Genomic DNA, 27,730 nt, shown 5'->3' on the forward strand with positions numbered 1-27,730 from the left:
TTGTTTGGGCACTCCAACCCGGCTGTTACCACTGGAGGAGGCAGTGACCTCCCAAACCCGGGGGTCAGCAGGTGTGAGAGAAGCTCTGGCATGTTTTTACCTCYTGAAAGAGCAGTGAAACCTGTAGTGTAAGCATCACTTGCCTTTTCCTGTAAATAGAGGTGGATTTTTCCATAAGATAGGGTGGTGGCAGGTGAGCTGGCTGCTCTTGCTGCCCTCCTTGAGTCAGCTGCTGTGGGCTCTCCCCTCACCCACCATCCTCCAGCACGTGACAAAGGGCAGCACCACTTCCATCAGCAACACGAGTGTGGGTTGGTGCCTGTGCTTCTTTTTTTTTTTCTTCCCCAAAGGGAATTTATTGCTTTCATAAGGCAGCTTTCTGGACTGAAGTCCTCCYTTTATCTGCAGAGCCACCACAGCTGATTGTACCCAGTACTTTTCCTGCCGGTGCCCCACGAGGAGGGGGAGCTGCTCAGCTGGGGACAGCTGGGTCCCAGGGGTGTCATTAGGCTGTGACTCAGCTGTCAGGAGGTGTGGGCAGTGCCCAGGGGCTGCTGAGCCAGGAGCCTGTGGTGTTTCTCCCAATGGCTGAACCAGAGGCCTGCTTCAGAACCTGATGTACCTCACCAGGGAATTTCTTAACGTGTGCTGCTCCATGATGGGCCTGCTGGAAGGTGGAAGGTGATCCCTCACGCTCCCTGCAGTTCTCCATGCCTGGGCAGCCTTTGGCCTTGTGCTGGAATGGTCTCTCCATGCACAGGTCAGCATGGGAGCCATGCTGGCCTCCCGCCCCTTGGCCTCCTGTCCCTCGGCCTCCTGTCCCTCAGCCTGGTGATGCTTGAAAAAGGCTTGGAAATAAAACCCCATAGACCGGTGTCTATAGAGCAGGTATTTGTTTATTGCAGCGCTGGAGCTAAGGGGGATTTCTCCTCCTAACTCACCCGCCTTTGCTTTAAATTAGCACATATTAATACTGTAAGCATGGTGTAACATGAACATTGTCACTGCCCCCCATAGGCCCACCATACACCCACCACCATCCATGGGCACAGAAATACACAATATCACAGTTTTCTAAGTGCACATGTGTCATCTTTAATTCAGTGGTTGTGGGGGTCTCCCTCTAATGAGATATCATCCTCTTCATTACGGTGAGCTTTTAACCTTTGTCTACAGGGTATGCGTAGTGGTGACGTTCATGCTTTTTTTCTTTTCTTCTAAGTCTTCATTTTCAATTATTTTGCTGACTGTCTCGTGCCTCTGCCAAGTTCTCATTAGTGCTTTCTACTGCTCCTTGTTTATAGCATCTACCTGTCTACTTTCTTCAGAACTTTTTCTGATTTATGCCCCTTGTTGATTTCACATATCTGTGTACTAATCCAGCTGGTTAGATTACGTGCAGCTGGTATACTATATGTTGCTAAACACTATTAAAAAACTTACAGCAGTATATAAAAAAGCTATTACTGATAACATATTGAAAGTGATTACMTTGTATTTTAATATGTAAAAAGTTATTACATTCTTATATTGATAACGTACAAAAAGGTTATAGAAAGTTTTCAATTAATAGGCTGCATAAGCACTTTGTCACTTTAGGTATCATTGGGACAGCAGGAACCCCCTCTCTTCCCCTCTGTGGAAAGGCAAGGCCGCGATCTGCACTCAGCCTTTCAGGTGTCACACAAGAAGTGATACCCTAGGATTTTAGCTTCTATATTTTTCATGTCTCTGTAACCCTGTAATTCTTTAGTATTTAACTCCAGACTCCACAGACAGTTCCAAGCTCCTGCTCCCCCATTTTTAGTCAAAACAATTCCTCTCCAGGCCTCAAACTCAAGGACACCTCACTGTGCCAGGCCCCAAGAGATGGAAACAACAGAGAATTGGGGGGAGCAAACTTGGAGTGAATGACTGCATTGGCTGCAGCTGCAATTGGAGGATTCAGCCCCAATGTGCAAATGGACAAAAGTGAGAAAGGGTGAAAAACCTGTGAGCCATTGTCCATTGTGGGTGYAGCCCCTGGGTGGGCTGGGACTGCCCTGAATGTACCTGAAGGCCCTGCAATGCAGGGAACTGCTTTTTATTCTCTGAATTTTTGTCTGGCCTTTGTTTTAGGTAAGCAGGGATAAGGCATCAGAAGGATGTGCAAGATRAAGCCACCCCATGGTGCTGGAACAGGAGTGAGAAGACAAAGCTGAGGACAGAGCACTCTGTGTGTGRGGAGTGCCTGAACACTCCATGAGAGCAAGGAGTCCATGCTGGTAGGGCTGGCCTCTCTCTGGAGCCATGGAAACAACTGCAGTCTCACACTGAGAGCGAGGGCTCTTCTGCACAAATTTCTTACAGTCTAACACACCTATCAACTTGAACTGGCATTTAAAAAAAAAACAACAAACACCCCAGAGCCATTTTGCAATCAAACAGCTTTTATTGAACTTTTTGTATTGTACATTTGTGAATATCTGTGCAATAAATACAGCTCATAGTGTTGATTTTTCCCAGCTCCTTGAAGCATAAGAAGTCTTCCCTTTCCCTTAGTTGACACTCCACAGTAAAAAAAGCTGTTCGATGACAGGGCAATGTCAGGAAGCTCCTGCCAGTGAGCCTTGTGTGAGATTTGTAAAAGCAAGMAGGAGTTTTCAGAAATTAGTTTAGTGGGCAGATGAGACTGGTCTGGCTGTTTAGAGGTACCTCTGCTAGCYAGAGCTCTGGAGTCAGCCACAGTTATTGCAAGAAATGGGAGATAACATTGGACATAACAATATAAAAACGATCCTTAAGTCATTGCCTGGTAACTGCTTGCAAAATATCGTACAGATTTTACTGAATAGTTGACTTCAGGTGAGAAAATAAAAAGTATTTTTGCAGAGCTAGCATTAAGACTGATATTCTCTTAGTGACAAAAAAAATACASCATAAATTGTTGATAAAAATATCCATGTGCAAAATAGTTTCCAGGTTAAGTCAGCGCTTGCATAAGCAGCACAGGTAAACAGAAGATGCAGGCACCCACTTCAGAAAAAAAAAATACAGTTCAGTTGAGGCTCTGGCCTTCAGGTTAAAGTTGAACAAACTGCAGTATCTTTCTTGGTCTTCAGAGCATTTGAAACAAAGATGAGCCCAGTTTTAATGCAGCCCTACCACACCAAACCAGGACCAGGCCAGCAATGAGGTCCTCAGACACGCAAAAAGGCATCACATTTACAAGCTTTTGCAGAGGAACTTCACYCCTGTTCCCTTCTCTTTGCTGTCTTCATCCCTGCCATGGAAAAGAGCTCTGGAAAGTTTTTGATTTGTGCAGCAATTAATTTTATTTACCCAATTCCTCTGGTCTCACCGGGTTGCTGCTGTGAATAAAAGGGACTGGCGGCTGCCTTTTCCTCCCCCTGACAGAGCAGAACCAGAGACAGCTCCTGTCCTTAACAAACCCAGGGAAGCAGGGGAATTTCTTTGCATCCCTTGGTTTACTTGGAATGCTTTAGACCCCCATTCCCTCTTCTCTAYGATTTCTAGCCACCCTCTTTTATTTCTCAGTCCATAATACTTCCAGTTTTCATGGCACTACAGAGATTAATGTATGAACAGTGAACTAGAAAAACMGATTTAAATGTTTACACTTCTTTATAATTGACTAATTTGCTGCCCCACCTTTAACTCCTCTCTTGTGCTGTTCTGAAAGGCAGCTTTGGGAACCTCCTTCTACCATTTTCATATTTCTTTCTGAACTCAGGTCAGGATTTGGAGCTTTTACAGTGGAAAAGGACAAACCTCGGTTATTCAAACACCTCCCTCTGCTGCTGTCAGTGAAGGTCAGATGGATAATGGGGAAAAAATGAAAATCAGATAAAGCCAGTAAAGTAAATATTCAAAGGCAACGGTAATACCAAAATCTAGTAGCAGTGACATCTGCAGTGGCAGCAAACACTTCAGGTCATAGCATCCAGTGAAGTACATGGGCTCTTTTACAAGTGTGGGGATCAAAGGATGCAGCAAAAAAAAAAAAAAAAAGAAAATCAAAGAAGTCTGTATTTCCTGTAAATTAAGATATGGAAATGTACCTGACAATAGTATTTGAAGTAATTGGAAAAGGAGTTTAGAAGCTTGGCTGAAATACTGACGTCTCAAGGGGTACAAGTGACCATTTACTGACTCCTAACACTAAGAAACATCAAGGATGTCAAAAGCCCAAGGATCAAAGACCCTGCCTTTAACTGTGCTAAGTTATTTATGACCCCTGGTGAAGTAGCTCAGAAATACATTTGAAAGATGAGAAATGAGGCTTTTCCAAGCAGCAGCTGAGACAGGACAGAGGTGTTCAGCCTAGAAAAGTAACACAGATTTGAACAGGGGATTTTAACGCACAGATGCACACATCTGGTACTCAGACAAGTTCACCTTTCCACTACTCAGAGTACCCAGCCTGGGGCTGCTTGCTTCTCCAGTGAGGGGGAACAGTGAGAGAGAAATCAYTGAACAGCAAAAGGGGGAAAARTATTTTTTAAAAAAATCAATCACCCTTTAGAACCTTTCAATTATCATTGAAGTTGTACATTTTCAGACTTCACAGTAGTTTATTCCAGAGCCTTGGGTAAAAATGTCTTGAATCTTTAAGTGTATGAATTTAATGGCAAACCACAGTGTAAGGTCAGGATGGCTGACATTCCTTCAGCAATAGCCCCAATCTGAAGGGGGTGGCAATGCATATTCTTATCCWGGAATAAGGCACTACAGCACAGGAATACCTGAACAAGATTTGGAAGAGTTTACAGCTCTCGACAGATTCTCTTTGGCTCTTCTATAACAGGCACAAAAAAGGCACTCTTAAGATAAATAAGGGGGTGGGAAGAGGAAGGTGAAACAGCATGCTTTTTAAAAACCTTTAGGCAAGGAGCTTGACCTTACCTTTTTAATCTTTCCAATAGTGTTCACTTATCAGGGTACCACTGGTAAAAAATTTGGTTGTCATTGGCAGGGAAAGATGGTGCACTGTGTCTCACTGGTTTATGTTTGTCACTTCACTGCCATGCTTCTACTCAAACTAGCTTTTCCTCAGAGCAGATTGTTGGAGCAAGTCTCAGCTCCAGCCCCCAGGATTTTCYCTTGTTTTACACTGATGCCACCAAAAGGAAAACCCTCCTTTCTTCTTCCCATGTCCCAGTCCCAATTGTGTCTCCACACAGGTAGTATCTAACTCAACACCTTTGAATGGAGGGGAAAAAAAATCCAGAACTTTCCAGAGCTCTGTTRGGCCTCTCCTTCAGTAACTCACTATTTCAGCACATTTTATAAATCTGAAACATTTTGGAAAGCCAGACTTTAGACATAACAAGTAAGGAACACATCAGTTAATTTAGGCAATATTTTTTACACATACATATATATATATATATATAGGTAAAAAAATAAATTGTCTTGATAAGAAATATTGCTTCACCTGATTAAGGAACAAGTCCCAGAAGCTGTGCAATACAGCAAGACACATTGGTTGTAAAGCTGACACCAGGATAGCTAACTGCTTATTTTTAGAATTAAAAAACAAAAATAAAACCAACCAAAAAAAAAAAACCACCTTAAGACCATTCTACTTAAGACATGAATCTGATTCTTTGTTGGAGATTGCAAAGTGTTGAAGAGGCTCCATATTGCTGCTTGGCTTTAGATGGATTTCCTCTCCCGCTCCCGTGCGGTCACGAAATTCAGGAGGTCGATGGCTGTCACGATGCCAAACACCATCTGCCGCTTGCTGGAGGAGCCATCCGTGTGATCTGCATGGGAAAAAAAAGGGAATTCTGGCTTCAGGAGGCACAAACACACAAACACACCCCCTGCCCTGTTCATGAAAACAGGGGCCAAGCCATCCCAGCTTCACGAACCTGGAGCTGTTTAGACTCTGATGACCTTGGCACACAGAGGGGAAAACACAAAAGGCACCTTGGCCAAGAGTCACAGAGGAAGTGACAAGGATTTTCAGCTCAGAAAGGTTCCTCAACAAAAAGGATACTGAAACATTATGGAAGGAAGGATAAGGGTCCACCGGATTTATTTTTCTTGACATGAAAATTCAAACCAGGCCCTCTGTTATAAAGCATATTTTCCTCAAACATTAATTACTTGAAACTGCTGCAATGTGGCGTTACCCTACTGGAACCAGGGGCCACTTGGATAGCCCAATGGAACCATGTTATGAGAAGGAAATGTGACAGACCCACCTTCCTGCACCCCTGTCAAATACAGAATCAGTATAAAAACTACAATACGTTTCCCCATTTATATAAAAAAAAAACTTATAAACTGTTTACTCTTTGCTGCATCGAGACCACAGCTTCAAGTGATTTTTTTCCACTGTAAACCTAAGCCTTTGACCTGGGAACCAACTGGCCATGTGGCCTCTGGCCCTTTATCCATTGTCTAAATTCCTTGTCCCTAAAGTCTAACTGTACTGAGATGTTTAGTCTACTTCTACACTCAGTTTTTTTCAGTCAGCTGGACTGTCCTGGGCTTTTTGTTTACTCCATCTCTGTTCCACTGCAAGCTTCCAGTGAGATTTTAGGTTTATAAATAGTCAGCACAGTGCCAAGAGCATATCCTTAAGGAGATTATCAGGAATAGCACTAAATTTGATGACTCTTCTTCTTCCAGTTATAATTGAGAAGCTGTCAGATAAATTCATCTGGCAAGACTTAATATCATTTTGGCTCTCATTTCTCCATGTTTGTAACTTTGCAAGTTGTTTGCCATAAGGAGATGAAACAGGACAAAGTATTATTCACATATAAGAGTGATATACCTCAGCTTTGAAGACTTATTTGGTCTTACTAATCATGGAATGGTCTGAGTTGGAAGGGACATTAAAAATCATCTCATTCCACCCCTGTTAYGGGCAGGGTCACTTTCCAGGTTGCTCCAAGCCCTGTCCAACCTGGCCTTKAACACTTCCAAGGATGGATGTCAGTGTTAGTAGCACATAATTAGACACAGAAAGATTTTTCTTCTTCAGAGCTCACTTTCCACATTCACACTTGCACTTGCTTCTTGTTACCACTCAAAGATTTGCTCTCACAAGGTGCAGTACTTTTACTCACATTGAATTTGTTCATGWACCACCAGAGCAAAGTGGTCTATTTCCAGGATATGAGAGAGTTTCCCCAGGTTGTCTTTCAGGTTAATCTGAGGAGAGAGTTACAAAAMTTTTATATAAAACAGTCCTTTCTATGTTTAGTGGTCAAAAATCTCCATACACTTCGTGCAGAACTAAAAACAATAGATCAGCATTTGTGTGCTGCTCCCACCTGAAGCATTAGAACACACCAACAAATCAAGGCAAACTTAAGGCACCAATTTTCTTTGTTTTTAATTTCCAAGAAAACTAAGCACTACATGAAGTCATTCATTCTGATTCTGTAAACATAATRAATATAATGAAGATGTGAAAAATGCTAATGATCAAAGGTCAAGTATTCCATATTTGTCTTAACAAAAGAATTTACTATAAAACTCTTTCTAGTTGGTGATTTTATTCTGAAAGGACTGTGAAAAAGTGAATGAATCAGGATGCAAATAATTGTGGAAGTGAATATGAACTGCAAAGGCAGAAAAATCCAAACAAGCCAAAATCAAAACCAAGGATGAAAGATTGCTCAGCTAACACTCTACTCAGGTGCAAATCAAGGAACTGAGAGTTAAGAATTCATTTTTTGTAAAGTTCAACTTTGCTAAGACTGAAGAAGAAAGCACCCTGTGTTAATTCTGTGAAAATACAGATACTTCCAAAATACTTCAGCAATCACCTGCTGCAATAATTTTAAAAAATCCCTAAAACTGTTCATACATGGTTTAACATAGGAAGCAGCAGCCACAACTCCATTAACCAGGTGACTCTCCCCAGCACCCTCCATCCGATAAACTCTTATTAAAGGGGATTAAAGAAATTCATAGCAAAGTCTTGCACTGCAGATTCAAAAAGCCTTTGCTATGTGAGAAATAAATGCCATGGCATAGCCCAATGGACCGCAGAGCTATGCCTCCACAGGGGAGTTAGAGGATTTCCAGCAGCCTGTGTTTTAGGGACCAGCTGTTGTGCAGACTAAGACACTACCTTAAGGGCCAAGAAAGGAAGGAGGTGGGAAATCTGGATCCRCTGCCACATGGAGTCACCTATCAGTCCCAAGTCTGTTTTCAGGGACTGGGCAGGCTACAAATAACCAGGACAAGCAGCCCCTTGGCAGCACTGGGACAACCATGAAAGCACAAACATGCCTAGAGATGCTCAGTGGAAATTTAACAGAACCCCCCCAGAGTTTTCACCTCACTACTGCTCATTTGAGCTCCTTAAAAATTTTGCCCACAGGTTTTCACACATTTAGGCTTTTAAAAAAATTTACTGAGTGTTTAAGGCAATGAATCTATGCACATGGTAAGCACAAAATAATTGTGGTGATCCTATCAAAGCAGGCTGCCCACATTACAGAATCACAGAATGGTCTGGGGTGGAAGGAACCTTAAAGATCATTCAGTTCCAATCCCTTGCCATGGACAGGGACACCTTCCACTAGACCAGGTTTTCCAGAGCTCCATTCAACCTGGCCTTAAACACTTCCATGGTTGGGAAATCCACAACCTCTCTGAACAACCTAAAAAAACCAAAAGATCTTTCCAAAATATATCCTTGCCCTGGTTTACAGGCTAAGCCTCTATTTGATGCGTGCTCTGGTATCTGATGTAGGATATCAGAAGTAATTTTGGTGACACAGATGATTTGTTTTCCCAATGTCACTCATAAACAAGCTGTATCAGCTTGACTAAAGAGGTAAGAAAAGCAAAATCCACAGTACTTCTGAGGTTATGTGCATTCCACTATGCTCCTCCACTAATCCATCAATTCAAATGGAAAATAACCAGTTTTAGTTAACATGTCAGCAGTACCACTGCTTGTGTTACTCCCCTTCCATCCTCCACCAAGAAAACATCAGAAATAAAGGGAAAATAAATGGTTAAGCTTTTCTTTACTGAGAAGCCTCAGAAACTCCAAGCTGCCCCTGGCAAAAGCCACAACCTCAGAAGTGCAGAGAATTGGCTGATGCAGCCAACACCAGAGTAGACACAGAAACCATCACACACCACCAGCCCCAGAAACTCTCAAGGTGTCCAAGTGAGGGACAACRTGAACTAAGCAGTTGTGTTACGCACCACATTTCCACATGATGCTGGATTATCTGTCTGGGGAGGAAAAAATAAATTTACATTTGTCCATAAAAAGCCAGCACCCTTGCTYAGCATCAGGCTGGCTCACAGGTTGAACAGAAGCATTACACAAACTTTCAGAATATAGCACTTACTCTGCTTGGGGAGAGATGTCAAACTTGACTTAAGTTTTCACCAGGCTTTAAGCATTCCATGGTTTTAAAAGAAAATTCATCATGCTGGCATGGTCTCAGGTAAACCTTCCCCAGCCTGTGTAGTGTTAGCACACCTAATTTGATACTTGCAATCAGAGAACCAGGAGCTGCACAATATACCTGCCTACCTGTTGAAATTGCTTGTAGATTACTTTTCTGACTTCATCAGAAGGCTTAACTTTTCCAGCAAGTAGTGAGGAAAGCATGTTACCCAGGGTAACCATGCCCAGAATCACCCTGGGGAAGGAGAGGGAAGATAGGGATCAACAACACAAAAGCATCGGGTGCTCCTGTAGAAAAAAAAAAGCATCTGCTCTCAGCCAGGCTGGAGGAGTCAGTTCAGCCACTTCATGGTAACAGTGCATTATCGATGGTACTTTTGGATCCTGTGTGTCTGCAGGAGATAGAGTACAGCTCTCAGAGGTTCTGGAGATTCACACACAGGTCAGCAGGTGCTGTGGGTCCTTCTGGGCACCAGGACCTTTGTATCTCTGCTCCTTGCAATTTGAGAGAGTTACCTGCAATCTCTGAGCACTTTTGGAAAGCACAAACTGCTTCCTTTTTACAAAGTCTCATCTTGTTCTTTTGAAAGGTGTGACAAGCTCACCCCAATTTGCCTCATCCCCCTTCTCCCTACAAGAGAGAGATCTACAACAATTCATCCCTCAGGTCAGCCCAACTGAGCAACTCTTCAATAGTCAGCCTGTCTGCAGGAGACCTACAGGGTGATAAGGCACATTTCAGCTTGCTGAGGACACCCTGGTTTATAGGGGTCACTGCAGCACTACACTGTAACAGTGTGCTGAAGAAACTCTGTGAAAGCTCTGATAGAGGTGGGCACATTTGAGGTTGGTTGTTTTAAACAGGAATTTTTGCTTTGTTAAATTATACAGGAATTTTTGCTTTGTTAAGGTTTTGAACAGGTACTACTTAAAAAAGAAAATTATCCTGCAGAGACACACTAAATAATTATATTATAATAATCATTACGAAGGGCAGGAAAGTCCTGGCATAAAAACAAAAAGTCCAGCACTGGTGTGTTCAAGGCAAAACATTTCTGAATTGCATTACTATAAATGAAAAATGATGAGTGAGAAGGATTATACTTCCAGTAAGCATTTAAAAGACATCCCTTGGGACCTGGGGAGGGAAATGATACATATGGATGAAGAATGATATATGTGGACATACCCAGATTCATCAACAACTGGTACCTGGTCGAACCCCTTCTCCCGGAGAATTTCCACAGTCTTTGCACAGGTAACAGTTGGAAGCACAGTCAGGGGAGCAGAAAGGCTCAGTTCCTGAATACTGATGTTCCACCACCTGGGGATGGAACAAAAAACAATCCCATGCAAGTCTTATGGAGAGAACAGAATGCACAGCRGCCTCCACCACTACAGGAATAACAAAAGGTAAAGTCAGGATTCAGCCAGAGCCACTAAAGCTTCAGGGCTCTCAAGTTTTATTCCCAATATCAGAAAGTTACTGAAGTGTGAGAAGGTTTGACGACTTAAACCCTTTTCCTTGTTTCATCTACTTTCTATGAATACAGATAGTGGAGGGCACTAATCTCGCCAATTTCAGTACCTGTAGCTTAAATAGAAAGTTTTGTGCTCCTACTCAAAGACCTACCTGTATTTACAGTCATTATAGGCAACAATTTAGGGAAGATTCCCTTCCACCTATGTAGACTTGCACTCAAGAACTCTGATTTGGAAGAATTCTTTGCATACTTCCTTTTTTTTAATTCCAGATATAACACTTTTCATTTAAAAAAACTATCATTAAGTACCAAATTTTCTTCTGCTGCCATACAACTCAAGGAACGATGTTAACTAATTAAAGCAGAATTGATTAATAACTGCAATTATACATCAAGACAATGGCATGGAAGATCAACTAAATCAAAGGAGAAGTGTAAATTGAAATGAGGTTTAAATTAGCAACTGCCATAAAMTCAATTGAATAGACTCATGAAAATCCAAATGGATCTGACAGGCTTACCAAGGTTTGTTGCCAAGGTCTTCCTCCTTCATGAACCCTTTCTGAATCATCCATTTGTCACTCAAGAACTTGGACCTGCAGAACACCAGGAAGTGAAAAACTCATTAGGAGGGGTTGAACATCTGACAGCAAACAGAGGCAACTGTTCACAGCTCACTGTCACCAACAGCTGAAGTGGAATTGGAAAGAGACCAGCATTTTCCATCCAAGCAAATGTCCCAGCCAGAGGCAGGGGGAAGAAATGGAATCCCATAGGAAAAAAAGCTCCAACTGCATCAATCCCTTGGAACACAATAGACACAGCCTGGAATGGAGATGTGTCTGTCTGCRGCTTCTCTTTGTCTAATACTGAGCTGGATGCAACAGGAGTCAGGAAACACAGGCAAAAATACCATGTTTTGAGATATGTTTCAATGTGATTGGAGAAAAACTTCTCAGAACAGCTCAAAGCCCTGATACTTCCACCTTTAAACTCACCCTGASCATGGCTGCTGCTACACTAGTGCTGGATCCTGCTGTGGGCACAGGGACCCTTCCAGGAATGGGATAATACAGTGATCCCCCATAAACACAGTGAAAGCCAGCCCATGCTAACCAGTGATTATCTACTGAAATCAGAGCTCAGCTTTAAAAGGGAAAAGATCTTTCCTGCCCCATGTCAGACCTCTTTTAGATACCTCAGAACTTGTGCCCCAAAGACACTCCTTCCTGGAATAACTGGGTGTTTTAAGGAGGTCTGTAAGGTCTGAGGAGCTGCCTCATCCCTTTCCCAGAGTGAAAACCAGCAGGTCCTTACATGTAGTTCCTGATGGAGTCAGGGCAGATGACAACACAGCGCTGCCCCTCCTTCAGCTCCTTGGCTGCCTTCACAGCTMCAGACATGGCACTGCCCGAGCTGCCACCTGCCAAAACACACAGCAGGGGCAAAACTGTCAGGTTCTAAGTGAAATGGCAATCATCAGAAGAGAGGAGAAGAAAGAATAGATGAGCCCAGAGCGAGGAAGACAAGTTCTGAAGTGGAAGGAGGTCTCTGTGGTCCGTACAAGGCTTCAGCCTCCCACGCACTACTCAGAGAAAGCCAAAGGGTTCCCGTGGGCTCTTACCACACAGCAGTCCCTCCTCTCGGATCAGCATCCGTGCTAAAGCAAACGATTCCTCATCATTGCTCTTGTACCACTGGTCCACTGTCTGGGGAGGGGCAGGAGACAGAAACAAGGCTCTGTTTAAATGGGGAGGGAAAGGGGAACTACACAACCAGCGTGAGTTCAGCCCGGGCTCTTTGAGGGAACAGCTGCTCTATGAGCGCAGGTTTCCCTCCACCTCCAAATGCCAGGTGGGGTTTATTTGCCAAGGTAAGATGATAATATCAGCACAACAGGCTCCTTATAGGAACCTTGCTGTGAGAGCAGGCTGCTGTGAGTCAGCCTCAGACAGCATCAGCTTCCTCCCCTCTTGGAGGGCTTCCCAGGGACACAGGCATTGCTCAGGACACAGGCATGCCACTTTGCTCAGGAGGGGTTGGGATGCTCTGTTGGATGGTGTTTCTGTATTAGTTGTTGAGATTTTTATGTGGCTGGCTATGTCTTTTGGTGATTTTTTTTTTCTTTTGTTTGTTTTATTTGTGGTTTTTGTTTTGGTTTTGGTTTTTTGTTTTTTTTTTTTTTTTTTTTTTAATTGTGTATGCTTTATGTCTGGTGATTTTTGGTGTGCTTTGGGATTTTTTTAAGCATAAAGATAAGTGTGTGTTCTACAAAAATGGTATCTAGTCACACTGTTTTGACCTGGCATTGTGAAACAAATGTGGCCGGTAAAAAAGCCTTTCAAGGGCTGTTTATGCTGATGGAAAGAATAGGAATAGTTCTGTCTGCTAGCCCTTCCATTTCTGCTCAAAGAAATGCTTCACCAAGTTTTTCCCCTGCCTTTAACCCAAGTCCTGTATCCCAGCAGAGGACAAAGGGCAGTAAACCAAGCAATGTAACTTACAGATCTATCCAACACTGTGGGGACAAAATCATATCCAATTCCTTCCACTTCATACATGGTCTTGTCAGTCTTGTTCAATTCTTCTGGTTCAGCAAGRATGGAGCCTTCAGGATCCACACCTATAATCTGGAGAAGCAGTTTCCACTCAGGCCACCGAGACACACAGCTTTGGAGAGCACATCCCCTGTGAGCACTGGCCTCATCACAGCTGCTGGTGTCACACAGCCAAGTGACAGCAACCTGGTCTCCTCTCCATTTCTTCCTGGCAACATTCACCTTGCCTGGAATGCTTTGCTGCTTCTGACCCCTTGGAAACCCATCCCATCTTCTCAGCCTGTGTAAACTGAGGGCACCACTTGTTCTACACAGGTTTTGCTTGGGTTCAACAGGAAACGTCTCAGGGTTTCCCTGAGACRAGATGTGAGAAATCATTACAGACTCATTTTGTGTCAACTGCAAGCAGATCAGTTTTATTCTTTTCACCACTCCCTGTCTATGTAGGAAAATATTCATGATTGAGGCAGGATACCAGGTTCTGTGAGGAAATCTAACACATCACACAGGAAAACACACGGGCTGGTATGTGCAGAGACAATTCCACTGGGTAGAAGCTCAGCAGCTGCAGAGCAGCTGGGGAAGGTGCAGCCAGGTAGGAAACTCAAGGCTGCAGAGCACACACCAGAATAAGAAGTCTCCCAGACACCCCATGAAGAGATCTGAGAGTCAGTGTCCATCTGCTGAGCCAAGCCTGAACTCTGGTCACCAGTGAGACCACAGTATGRTGATTTCAAACACTCTGAAACCCCTTCTTTGCAGCTGAGAAATACCTTCCAACTGAGAACACCCAAGAGCTTCCCAGAGAGACCCAGGACAGGCTTACAAGAGTGGGATGTGCCAAGGGGGCAATTTGAGGAGACACCAAAGAGAAAAGCATCAGGTTTGTCACTTACTTTGCAACCTGGACACTTCTCCTTCAGCTTCCTGGAGATGCCAGTGATGGTACCTCCTGTGCCAGCCGTGGCCACCACCATGTCCACCTTTCCTGTTCAAGGGTGTGGGAGAAAAGGCAGCTATAAAATCTCCAACAGAATGAGGGGTTGAAAGCCCACTTAAAACTAAGTGAAGAGTTTCTTCAACAAAAATGCAGAAAGTGGCTGAAAAGGGCAAGATAGGAYTCTGCTTCCCAAGATCTGTTATGAGTCCTACATTGCTCAATCATCATTTTCTCCAACAAGGGTTTTGAAATGTCTACCCAGAGGCCGGGCAAGGCACCAATCTGTGGCACTTTGGACACAACTGGAGGTAGCCCACAGAGCTGACAGCTGCAGTTTTCATGTTACTGTATTTGCTGATATAGATAATTCATTCTCTAAGTTAAATTGAGCAGCCCATTATGTTTGTTAATTAACTGAGTGAGTGCCAAGAGCATGGGATGGGSATCCCTGGAGAGGACTTTACTACAGCTATTCCCGCCTTTTTACATAAAAAAGACTGTTTTGGTTACTAGCATTCCGAGTGAGTGTGGTATGATAGTTCAAACCTCTGCCACCACCTACAGCTTCACTGGTGCATCCACACAATATCTTTAAAAAAAAACATCATTTTTAAAAGGTCACTAATTCACACACAAAATCAATTGCTTAGCAGACAAAAGAATAACACCCCAACAAGCAGGGTTAACTGAAAGTGCCTGGCCTGTCTGGAAAAGTAAATACAAACAAGAAGTCTAAAGCTGGAATTCATCTGGACTCTCAGTTTGTGGGTTGGCAGCTTCACTTTAACCCAAGGTTTGTCATAGAAAGACAAGCCAAATCCTCTGAACAGCTAGAGATTCGGAGGGAAGAAGAACCTTTCACATGTTCTTAATTTTATTGAGAATKAATTTAATAGCTGATTTTCTTATCAGAGGGTCCCATCAGAAATGTACTGTTTAATAAGGCAGGACTGGAGACTTCTCTGTGACTCCTATCCCATGGATAGACATGGAAATGCCCATGTGGCTGCAGCATCCCATGGAATGTCTCCATCAACTCTCAAACCAGCCCCTGAGCTGAGGAATGAGCCCAGCTGAAGTTTTGCTGCCACAGCTCAGTCCCTTCTGGTGCTCAGCTGCCCAGAGCCAGCACTGAAGAGACCCCTGCAGAGACAGAGGGTCCTGCTGGTGACAGCTGTGATACAGAGCAGTTTGTGCTCCTGAAAACCCCTCAGTRAAGATGCTTCCAGTGTGTTGGAGTATTTGCTCTGGGAATGTTAAAATACCTATTTCTGTGTTTGTGATCAGAGAAGAATGATCCTATTTCATACCAGCCTATCTGGTGCTGTTTTCTGAGGCAACTTAGGCATCACYGCTTTCTCCACCTGCTCACAAGCAGAGGAATCTAAAACCCAAAGAATTCTTCTTTAATGGAAAAAAAATCATTACCATGACTACTGAAAGAAGGCAATYCTACAATGACACACAGCACATGCATGGGGTATGCTTTATCAAAATCCATGCATTTCTCATGGTCTTATTCTCCAAACAGCAGGAGCTTGTTGAAGGGGTTTAGCAGTAGAGCAGACCTACCATCACACTGCTGCAGGATCTCCTCAGCTGTGGTGTCATAGTGTGTCAGGGGGTTGCTGGCATTGCGGTACTAAATTAAAACACAAAACAGCCATGAAGTAAACCAGAAATACAAAAACCACGTTTTGAGCCAGTTCAAAAACACTTCAAACAACCTCCAAGCCCCACAACATCTACATATGCTCTTTGCAGCCTGTTTCATTGTGTATTATCTGGACCTAGGCCTGAGGGGAGATACAACCCTCCTAAGTGACCTAATTTAAGCACAGTTCTAAGGTGCCAGCACCCCCCCATGCCAAAATCAGTCCTGTCGGTGGGACAGCCACTCCTAGCAACATGACCCTTGTGTCYATTCTTCCTCACAGGATTGCCAATTCGCTGGAAATAGACACTATAAGCTTTGTGGTTGTGGCAATCAGCAGCTCATTGCTGCTCTCTAGTGACTGCAAAACTTCCTTTCCCACAGCGCGGCAACTGCTCCGTTCCAGCTCAAGATCTGGGGCATCCCTCCAGAGACACATGGAGAGTGTTGAACAGACAACCCAGGACACGACAGAGCCTCCTCCATGCTACACCTGCACCTTTGACACCTTGGCTCTCACCTGGTCTAGGATGTGTGCATTAGGAATTTCATTCTTCAGTCTCCAGGCCACTCCCACGTGAGATTCAGGAGAATCAAATCTGGCRGTAGTTGGGGTCCTCACAATCTCAGCACCCAGAGCTCTCAGGACATCCACCTGCAGCAAATAAAGGTGGTCACAAAACCCCAAAACACCCTCAACAAGCTCCCTCACACTCAGCCCCAAGCCCAGAATATTTGCAGAATAKTCAAAGTTTCAGTACTGCCTTCCTTCACCCTCTGCTCAGTGAGGGACAGCTAACCCAGGGCACACGTTACCCCTTCAATGTGCCAGGCAAACCTCAGGTTGTCTTGACATCTTAAAACAGTTATGGGAGTTTTCAGCTGTAGGGGTGGGTCTTAAAGACATTTTCTATCCATGGCTAGCAAGCCTGGTTTTCTCTCAGCAGAGCTGTGCCAGGCCAAGAGCCAAACCTTTGTTTTGCTGAAGCCCCAGCACTCATCTRCACCAGGAGCTCTGCGAGTGCAAACATGTTGACTTTTAAATTCTTGAAAACAGAGGCAGCTCTGACCTTCTCCATGCTCATCTTCTCGGGCATGACGATGATACAGCGGTAACCCTTCACTGCCGCAGCCAAGGCCAGCCCGATCCCTGGAAGCAAGCAAAGGCAGGCAAAGCACTCAGTGAGCAGCAGCAAAGCACAAAACCCACAGGGCCAGCTCTGGCATGCCCTGGCTTTCATCAGAGTTTCACCAGAGGCCTGAATACAGTGTCTCTTGAGGGATGGCAAAGGGAATGTTTCTGCCTCCTGAGAAGAATGGGGTTTACAAATGCTGGTACTTGTTTGAGGTTCAAAGCCAAGAGAAAGTTTAGCCAAGGGTGGGGAAACTTCACATGTGCAAACTGCTAGCTTTGCCACATGCACACCACCTTCCTCCCATCTCACCCACTTCATTTCTCCARAAGTTATTTGGGAAAGGAATGTGCTTTAAGCCAGAGGAGACAAGAGGAATCACTTTGATTCTGCCAAAAGATCCACAGAGCATCCATTGACTCACTTCTGCATAAATCCTTATTTGTAATGTGCTGAAACTAACTCCTTTCTAAAAAGAAATTATTTAGATTGAGAAATTATTTGTGATTGAGGTTCTGGTGCACTATGTCAGTTTGCTACCACAGTCAAGCACCCTGGCTGTTGGACACGGACATCTCATTTCTACTCTAAAAATCTGCACCTCCAGCCTGATTCCTTCCTGCCYTCCTGCTGGTCACTGCCTGCACCTGAGGAGCTGAGCTCAGAAATGCTCTCCCTGTGGAAGGGAAGAGCATCTCAACCTGCTGTCAGATCACCTCTCTGCTGGACAGGCTGAGCTGATCAGGTYGGCTGAGAGGTGTGTGAGGCCAGGCTGCAGCTCCCCTGCTCTTCTGAGCACCAGCACAGCACCAATGCATGCAGTTCACCCTACACAGACAGAAACTTGCTTGTTCAAAGCTGGTTCCATTTTTCTGWGGTGCTGGATTGCACAGAAGAGAAAAAAAAAAAACCCCTAACAATCTTTAACTGCTCAGGCAGGAGGAGCTTAACTCACACCTCAAGGAATTCTAGTGATTTTTAATATATTGGGAAGGGAAACAATCTCTCTCACTATATTATACATAAATATGGATGTCCAAATACAAAATAAGATGCCAAAGGCCTCATCAAAGCCAATGAAGGAAGAGAAGTCATCCAGATCTACATTATCATCTGTGATGAAGAAAAGATTTTGAGACCTGAATTCTAATACTTTGTAGTTTCTGCTACTGACCTGGAAATGCAGCAAACATCAAAACAGGACTTTGGCTGAGGGAGAAGGGAGTTGAAGAGAGGATAAAAATGTAACACATTAGCTCTCAAATTCAACATATTCAGTAGCTCTGAGCAGTAGAGAGCAAAAGCCAATTCTCTCAGGTTACTGTGTGTCCTGGTCTTTGCTCTTATATCACAAAAAAATCAGCTCTCTGAAGTTATTGTCCTGTATTTTCTTCAGTTCTGCTTTTTTTGGATTCTGTGGTGAGGAGAATCATTTATCAGGTACTGACCCAGGGAGAGGGATGTCATGGCATGACCTTGGATACTGGAGGAATGCAACACACAAGGATATTTTCCACTCCAYACCACCGTTCAGGCAGGAGTACAGCCACACTCACAAAGGCCACAGCTGCCCTGAACCCCCCCAGAATGCCCTGATCCCCCTCAGAGCAGCTGCTGAGCAAACAGCAACAGATGTGACCTCCCAGTTTTCTGCTGCAGGCTGGGAACAGGTCACAGATCAGCTCATCACCCCAGCCCCTGCAGGAAAAAAGAAAAAAATAAAGATCTGCCTGGTCTGTGTCTGTCAGAAAACAACAGCAGGTGGAAGCCCAGGGAAGAGTTTAGGAACAGGACCAGACACCTCTCCAGGACATATCAGGCAGGAGGATCAGCTTGTACTTCACCTCAGGAACCTCCTCAGAGGGGCAGTATATTTTATATTTAACTATTTATATTTAACCATATAATATATTTTATATTTGACTCAAGGGGGAACATTTCAGTGGTGTTTGATMCTCCACCAGTAGAGCAGCTTAACCAACTATAGTAGCTTTGACACAGGAGCCCAGAGTTAACTCCATATGGCTCAGATAATCAGAAGCTCTGCCCTGGCCGCTGACTTGRGGGGACTGCTCCTTCCTCCAGCTCTCCAAGGAGGAAATGTGGATCCAGGTGGAATCTGCTSACAATTCAGGCGTGCAGGGGCTCTGTCAGACTGTGGGGATGGAGCTCATTTCCCATCTCAGCTGCACCAACATGGGAAGGGTTGTTCCTCAAACCAGGCCCACCTCACCTGATAGAGGGACCAGGGGACTTCCCAAACTGGAAAACGGGGAAGATCCACAGTCACACCAGTCTTTTGGGTGCTGTTTTCCCCAATAATTCCACTCACTTGAATTCCTAAAGACTCTAGTGTGTCTGGCCTAGAATGTCTTGTCTGTTAAAGCAAAGTTGCTCTGCAATTTAGCAGAACTCCTCCCCAGCTGCTCTGGTCAGCACAGGCACTGCAGAATTGTTCATTGTGTGAGGTGGAAGAGGCACTGCTCCCTGCATCACACAGGCAGGAAGAGATCCCCTTTCCTCTTTACATAGGCTCCAATCTCAAACCTGCCTTTTCCAGGAAAACCACCACAGCATTCCCCCACTTTACTCAGCCTCTCCACCCCTCACCTGTGTTTCCAGAGGTTGGCTCTATGATGGTGTCCCCAGGTTTCAGGATCCCTGCCTTCTCGGCATCCTCCACCATCCTGAGGCTGATGCGGTCCTTCACGCTGCCCCCRGCATTGAAGTACTCGCACTTGGCCACTGCAAACAAAGTTTCACYCCTTTAATCATTTTCAGTGATCTTCAGTGATAACTGCAGAGTTGCATTTTGCACACATTGATGAAGACTCTGAATAGGAGAAGCWGCCAACAACTTCACATGACTTCTTTAAATTTAAAAAATTATTTTCTATGAAAAACTTTTTGCTTTTTCTGAAAAAAAAAATGGAAAAGCTGCAGGAAATGTTCTCATGAAGTACAAGCTGAAAGATGTTTTAGATGACTAAATCCTAAACCCCCAAAAATTTGCCAAGGAAAACAAGCATTTTTTCTTCACCCTTTCCTGCCCATTACCTGCACACCTGTGGCCAGGTTATATGACACTACTAACCAGAACTACCCAAGTTTCTGCAACAGTGTTTGTTAGTTTGTTCTCTGCCTGCAGCAACACTCACAGAGTTCACACTTGAGCCCAAAGTGCTTCCCAATCTTGTTGATSCGCACCAAAGGGGTATTGCCAACTTTATTCAGGATGTTTGGCAGGATCTTCGGAGGCTCTGGCCTGGTACAAACACAAACAAAGTCAGTGTATTCACAGAAGGCTCACACAGCAACCACACAGCATTTCTGCTGCTTTTTATTTCAACCAGCTGTCTCCTTTGTCAGGAGTTGTTTTAGGTACTTTACTTTAAAATATCCATTGGATACAAACAACATCAAGCCCTTGATCCAAAACAAGGATTAATCAGACCAAGGAAACCTTGATTTGTGCTGAAAACCAGCAAATAAAATAACACTTACACGGTGGCATGATGATGGGGGGAGGCAGAGAGGGGTTTCCCAAGCTTCCAGGTGCATTTGCTGGGTGTATCAGGACGGATCCACTGCCTTTCCTTCTCATTAGCCTTGCAATTTTCAGAGTCCACCCCACCAGAGACAAAATATTTGGCAGGTGCATGAGGGCATGAGTTTGTCTCTGGCTTCTTCTGGGAAGGAAGATTAGGGATTCCGTTCTTGGGGGAGGGGGAAGGAAAAGGAAAAAAAAAGAAGAAAAAAGGAGTTGATGTTTCTGTAGTACTGTGAGGAKGGGAAAGTATTTCAGGATCATCTTGGTTTGCCAAATCCTTATCACCAACATGTGAATCTTGCACTGCGAGTTTAGGAGCAAAAGCTCACCACAGGGCCCTAGGCAAAGATAATTTAAACACACATGTGCTCACTGTAATGATCATCCACAGATAGCAAAAAAAAAAACCAGGACGATTCTCATCTCTCATATCTCGATATCTCTCTCACAGCAAAAGCTCTCAGACATAAAACCTCCCTATTCCAAGGCTGGAATACCATAAGATTGCTTGGTGACTAATTAGAGAACTGTGCCCAAAGACTCTGAATCGCTACTGATGGTCACAAAGAACTCTTCCAGAAAGGTTTCAAAAGCAGTTCAGAGCACCATCCAAGCTGGCCTTGAAACCTGATCTTGTCTCTTCCCTGATAAATTCTCCAGACAAAGAGCTTCTGGTCAAACTGGAATTTTTTCCCCTGGTTCAAGCCTGCACTTCCACTCCAGCATTCCCAGGATTAATCCCTTTGGTTTATTTTATTTATTTTTGTTTATAATTCCCTTCCCTCCACAGAATTTCAGCAAAACAACTTAAAAATCTCCCTGGAAATAAGATAGCGATCTGGTGATGGAAAGATGGGCCAACAGTATCCCCCAAAGACCCATGAGTACCTTAGACACAGGAGCAGGCCTTTCTGATACAAACTTCTCCATGGTTTTTGGTGGAGGTGATGGCACAGGAGACTRGATTTTCTTCAGCAGAATGAGCACCGTGGGTCACAAGACTGGAATCCTCTTCAAAGCTGCAGATCATGCAAGTTAGAAGAAAAGAAACAACTATCAGGAAACAGTCTCTGACAGGGTCAAAACCACACACATCTTTTTCACAAGGATAAAAAAAAGAAGCTGCAAAACAAAGTGAAGGCGACATATAAACAGGATTAAAAATAAATCCTGCATCAGAGGTATTGTGCAAGATTGATGGAGGGTTCCCTGACCCTGTCCTTCCTGCATTACCTAATCTTCCCTCTGCCCTGTCCTCCACAGCTCTGAGCCAGGAAAGAATGCACAAAACATCTTTTATCGGCTCGTCTGCAACTCCAGAGCTCAAAAGCCACAGAAAGTAATAGGAAATACTTCAGTTCACAGGATATCCRCTTCTAGAGACACAAAGGTGAAAGGGCTTCATGGTGCTGTCCCCAAAAGACCCAGTACACAACTCTGGTAAAGGCTTTATCCAGAAATGCTTGCAGAGGCCTCTCCACCCTCGAGGGGAGCAAAATCTCAAAAGTTCCTACCCAAAATGAATTATTGTTGCAGGCACAGCTACAGTGATGCTGTCTATAACACACACAGCAAATGCTTCTTGCTTCTAGGAGCTTTTTCTTCTAGAACCTAGTAAATACAAAATAGAAACAGTTCATTTCTCCTATTAGTTGTTCAGAGAGCCTGGCTGCTTCCTTKACAATTAAGACAAAAATCTGTCTGAAAATCTGCTTTTGGAAAGCATGAGGGTTTTTTTCCCCCTAATATTTGTTTTTCTCAGCACTTTTTGCAGCAAGGTTCAGCTCTTTCCATTACTGAACTGTGCTGGAAAGGGTCCCTGGCCTTGTCCTCCTTCTGACAGATGCACACCAAACAGAGATCTCACAGAGTTGATGGTTTGGTGAGAAAACTGGAAAMAATGTGAATTACAGCATCAGTGACCTTTAGTATTTGATCCTGCAAGTTAACAYGGGCCACTAAGCACTGCTGCCTCATGCACACCAATTCCCTTCCTGCATGCTGATTTGGAGAAAATGCCTTAATCATTCAAATTTTTTTTTCTATTTTAGGGAAAAAAATAACAAACTGAAATGACCACCTTTCCAGATTAAGACTTGAAATAATTTTCCTTCAAGATGCAAAGGTTTTTCATGCCAACGTGACACAATTCTCTTTAACCAGGTTAATACATGCCCAAGAGCCAAGATGGACTATAACCTGACTATTGACCAGGATTAAACTGAGAGACACCAGCCTAAAAAAAGCAAAACCCCTATGAATACACAAAATCTAACACCGACCAGTCTTTGCTATCAGAAATCAGCTTGCTTCCAGCTCCAGAGTGAAACCCAGCCCTCGTTTCTCTTTCTAGGAGGTTCCTGGTTCACAGTTCAGAGTATCAGTAGGTTTTTTTCAGTAAAGGAAAAATACTGGAGGAGTTTCAAGGTTTCCAGTGAGGCACATGGTCCCTCAGACATCTGGCAGGAAATGCTGGACAGACACGGATTGCCTCTGCCACAGGTAACAATGACAATATTGACCAAGTCCAGCTAACACAAAGGATCAAAGCATTTCACAATGCAGGAGAAAAGCAGTGACGGTTTAGAGACAGGAAACTGCAAATTTTGTTCTGCTTCCAAGTTATCATAAAATAAAGCACAAAACATTTAAAAGCTTTAAAATACCAGCTCTCAGTGTCCTTCAAGAGTGTCCAAAATGGAGATGAAAGAGGAAGAAATTCATGGCAGAAAAGGAAAATTAAGAAGTTTTCAGTATTTGTTCTTTGTATTAATGGCACAGAATAAATTAATGAGGCTCTAAAAAGCTGCCTTTTGGAGGATTCCCCCTGGATTGGGCAAGGCAATAGCATTTCATTTCCTTTATTGTAAGGCAAAAAAAAATCCATAATTCACTAAGAGCAATTCCCATCACTTCTTGAACATCAGAAACTGAGGAAGAGCTGTATTTATTGCCTTCAAATGAGCAGAACAAAAATGAGGAGAGGGACAAAAAGTTAAACACAAGCAGTATCAACAAAAATCCTGTCACCAAGTAMTAATCCCGAGCAACATAACTGATTGCCTATAGCCCTAGATGACACAATTTCAGCAAAACAGGGGACAGAGGTGGTCTAGGACCCTAATCCTGCCTACAGGCCCAAAAAAGCCTTCTTTTCTGGGGAGACAGGACAGGGGGATGGCAACTCTGCTTCTGTAACTGCAACTGAACACTGCTCAGAAGAGGCCAAGGGAAATAAGCTGCAGGAAAGAAATTCAGGAAAGAAATTCTGCCAGCCTGAATTTCATTTTCCTGTAAAAGAGAACACTCCCAAAACTAGCTGGAGGTGTGGGTAGAGTYTTACTAGAAAAGCCTGACTAGCTTCTGCCATTATATCTGCAGATCACATGAGGAAAAAAAAATAATCAGAAAGACCATTTACAAAGCCACTTAAACCAAAGTCATGAAGGGGAGTGAGACTCAGAGGTTTAAGATCCAGAAAATCTCATGAGCAAGGCTCACATCCCTGGATCCATCTCCACAGGGAATCCAAGACCTAAACTATWTCTTAGCTCCTGGAGAGCAGGACTGAAGGCCAGTGAGTGAAATTAATCCCCAAGCAGCCTGAGCTGAACTCACTCCCCAGATGAGTCAGGAGCTACAGTTTCCACAGCTGCTTACAGTGTGTGATATCAGCACTAATGCACTGTACTATTTAAACATCGTGTGAGCAACAGCCACATTAACTGGAGCCCAGCCTGGAGCACTGATGAAGCTGTCTAAAAGGCAGGAGTAGGAGCTGAATCAGGAGATGCCCCCAGGACTGACTGCTCAGCAAGAGAGRAGATACAGAATTCATTATGCTGCAGCCTGAGAATGGGAAACTTTGTGATGCTCATCAGGCACAAATAAACCACTGCAGAACAGCTGTTCTGCTCACCCTGAGCATCACAGGGTCTTTCTTACAGAGCTGCAGGACCCTTGCAGATAACCAGATACAGGAGTACCCATCCAGTTTGGGAGCACCACAGCTATAACCGATTCAGGAGAGAGTCAAACATTTGGCTTGTTTTGCTGTTGCGGTTTTTCTTGTGAGCRTGTGTCCTTGCTACTTCCCCAGGAACAGCCAGGATCCCTTCTGTGCCAGGAGATATCAAATGACCTGACAGTAAAAGGGGAATGAATTAACAGGGGAATGAATTAATAACACTCTGGCTCTAGGAAGAGWTCCTACAAGAACCCAAAGTCTTATTTCCATTTTCTCCTAAAGAGCTGATGAGCACGTCCTCTCAGTGATCACTCTTTAAACAGTCAGACTGGCACATTTGTAACTTCCTGACAGGAAACAGTTCCTAAATGCCCCCCCACTTTGCTGTAACATAGCAAAGATTAAGCTCTGACAGCAAAGCGACTTCCACTGCTGCGGCAATTKTTACTCCAGAAATCAGCCAGGGAGGATCTGGGAGCGTTCAGTTTGCTCTGCTCCCACTGAAGGAAAGCTGGCGCCTGCAGCCCTCATACAGGTGTCTGCTGACAGCTTCATTTCCTGTGCTCACTCACTTCAACCCCGCCTGGACCTGACCTGATAAACCTTCTGAGTGAAGATTGGTATCTTCAGGAGAACAACATTAGAGAAAAGACTCTACCTGTTTGTTTACCTATTGCAGTCRGAAGCTTTCACTGTTTCTTTCCCTGCTTCTAGCTCCTCCTCCCTAAGCACGCMGAGATGGACCAACATTGCAGCCTGAACAGTGCCCAGATCTGCCTGCACACCAAGCACAGGGAGAGGAGGATTCCAGACAGGGTGACAGGCTCAGAGATTAGACAAGTTGCTCAGCACGACAAAAAGAGGGAGCTGGGCTCTGCTCTCCATTTCTGACCAGGTAGAAGCATAGAAGGGGAGCCCCTTCCCCAGCATTACAGTGCCTCCTGCAAGGCTTCACAGCTTCTGTTAGCCCAGGGGCTCTGATAAAGGCTGGCAGAGAGCTGGCAGGAGGGCAGCTTTCTGGCTGATGCACATTTTGTGGGAAAGCCCAGCTGCCACCACTCGGGCTACACCTGTGGGGCTTTCAGCAGGATCCCCAGAGCAGCCACGAACACAGCCCTGCTCTGTGCCTGGTTCCTGCATTCACAGGCAGGCCACAGGCCAGTAGCCAGAGGCYAGCCCATGCCAGCCACCCTGGCAGGCTGCCGTGGTGCCATTGCCAGGTCAGTGACGTCCCTGAGCCCACACGGGTCCCTCATGATGCTGGCTGCTTCTCATTAGAAGCCCACTCTGCCTTCAGGAAAGCCTGGTAACTCACACACAGAGGTTGTGGCCGGACACTGAGACCAGCAGCTAGTATGGAAAAGGATGCCATGTGCAAATGCCCCAGTACTGGGCCTATACAGACCTAAGCCACACTTCTAAGCGATRGTGATAGCACTACAGTCATTTTCCTCCTGAGAAACATCAGGTTCTGAGCAGGCCTCAGTTTTTCAGGAAACACCTTCTTCTATCATACAGGATCCCCATGTTTCACCTGCCTCCACGCTCTGTGTTTTTCCATCTTTCCACAACACAAGCTTTGCAGAACACGGAGCTCTCACGCCTCAAATCAGCAAACAGACTCGTGGCAAGGGTAAACAGTGTGAGCAACTTTGCTGGAACAGGGCCCAGCACTCTAAAACCTCCATGGTCAAAGGCTTTAGGATTTGAGATATACAGAGCAGACTAGATATGCAGCCAGGAACGGGAGAAGAACCACTCGTCTTTCAAGTTGTGGCTGATTCAAGATAGTGGAAGCATTATTAACACTGCTACTGAACAGTTCTCTCAGGTGCTAGTCAAGTTCAGATCCCTCTCAACTGGGGAGGGGTTATGTATGAAATCAAATGCAAAAAAATAAGCTTTGTGGTCAAATGCATTAGCCAGACTTGCCAAGAAAACCTTGCAGGAGAATCTCATGGTACCCATGAGAACAATGGGCGACAAGCCAAGACCAGCTGGAGAGCGGCTGCCAAACCCTCAGAGAAACCAAAAAAGCACAGAGTTATCTTGTGAATCTGTACGAAAAGCAGAGAACTCATCCCTGCTCGGGGCTCAGAGGAGGCGCTCCCAGGCACCCTCCGGCCTGTCCTGGCCACCCCCGCACAGGCAGCACCTCCCGCGGGTGGCTCCGGGGCTCCCCTCACCTGCAGCTGCCTCTTCCCACMTCTTCTCTTCATTACAAAACCAGAACAGAAGCCCAGCTGTGTGGCACCACCATATTCACAGAATGGATCAGGCTGGAAGGAGCCACAGCGCGGCACCTGGTCCAMACTCCCTGCGCAAGCAGAGCCATCCCAGAGCACATGGCCCGGGATCGCATCCAGACGGTTCTGGAATATCTTCACCCAGGGAGACTGCACAGCCTCTGTTGGCAATCCGCTCAGCCCGCAGCCCTCCATCCTCCATCCCCTCACGGATGTGGGGCACGGCCGGCCCCATCTCCCCCCTCACCCCACAAATCCCGCTCCCGCGGATGATGCAACCTGCGGCCACCGGGATGCGGCGGCCCCCGCCCTCCCGGCAGCTACGGTCGCCACCTCACCCGCGCGATCCGGACGCTGCCCAGGACACCGCCGCTGTGGGGCTGTTGGGGATGGTGATTGTGATGAGGAGGATGACGATGATGAAGAGGAAGACGATGAAGATGCGGAGGATGCGCGGGGTTTAAGAGGAGCCCGCGAGCCGCCGGCCCCGCCCCTCACGAGCCCCGGCCCCGCCCCTCACGGGCCCCGGCCCCGCCCCCGCGGCTCCCTGAGGGGCGGGAGCGGCGCGGCGAGCGCTGATTGGACAGCGCGGGGGCGTGGGAGACTCCGAGCCAGCCAATGGGAGCGCGGTGCGCGGGGCCGGAGCGCCCGGGGATGGCCGGCGATGTTCAGCGATGTCCAGGGATGTCCAGGGATGTTTGGCAATGTCCAGCGATGTTCAGCGATGTCCAGCGATGTCCAGCGATGTCCAGGGATGTCCAGTGATGGCCGGCGATGTCCAGCGATGTTCAGCGATGT

The 27,730-nt window shown here is 45.2% G+C and overlaps 1 protein-coding gene across 2 annotated transcripts; it reads right to left on the reverse strand.

The window, feature by feature from the left end:
- Window positions 1-5,374: 5,374 nt before the first annotated feature.
- LOC130581032 (cystathionine beta-synthase-like protein) lies at window positions 5,375-27,413 on the reverse strand. Of its 2 annotated transcripts, XM_057378911.1 has the most exons (18): window positions 27,271-27,413; window positions 21,608-21,738; window positions 20,674-20,885; window positions 20,328-20,434; window positions 19,780-19,914; window positions 17,107-17,186; window positions 16,557-16,691; window positions 15,955-16,024; window positions 14,339-14,430; window positions 13,389-13,514; window positions 12,509-12,593; window positions 12,202-12,307; window positions 11,406-11,480; window positions 10,590-10,724; window positions 9,527-9,635; window positions 9,190-9,219; window positions 7,086-7,170; window positions 5,375-5,768 (listed from the first exon to the last, which is right to left on the reverse strand). In XM_057378911.1, exons 2-18 carry the CDS (start codon window positions 21,647-21,649, stop codon window positions 5,659-5,661), a joined length of 1,734 nt encoding a protein of 577 aa, XP_057234894.1. In that variant the 5' UTR covers window positions 21,650-21,738; window positions 27,271-27,413; the 3' UTR covers window positions 5,375-5,658. The 2 variants fall into 2 exon arrangements, with proteins under 2 accessions (XP_057234894.1, XP_057234895.1); XM_057378912.1 differs by lacking the exon at window positions 9,190-9,219 and having other exon boundaries at window positions 27,271-27,412.
- Window positions 27,414-27,730: the final 317 nt, after the last annotated feature.

Source organism: Malurus melanocephalus, unplaced genomic scaffold (assembly GCF_030028575.1).
Source record: "Malurus melanocephalus ecotype Western Australia unplaced genomic scaffold, MMel_1.1 scaffold_379, whole genome shotgun sequence".
In the NCBI taxonomy this organism is placed as follows: Eukaryota; Metazoa; Chordata; class Aves; order Passeriformes; family Maluridae; genus Malurus; species Malurus melanocephalus.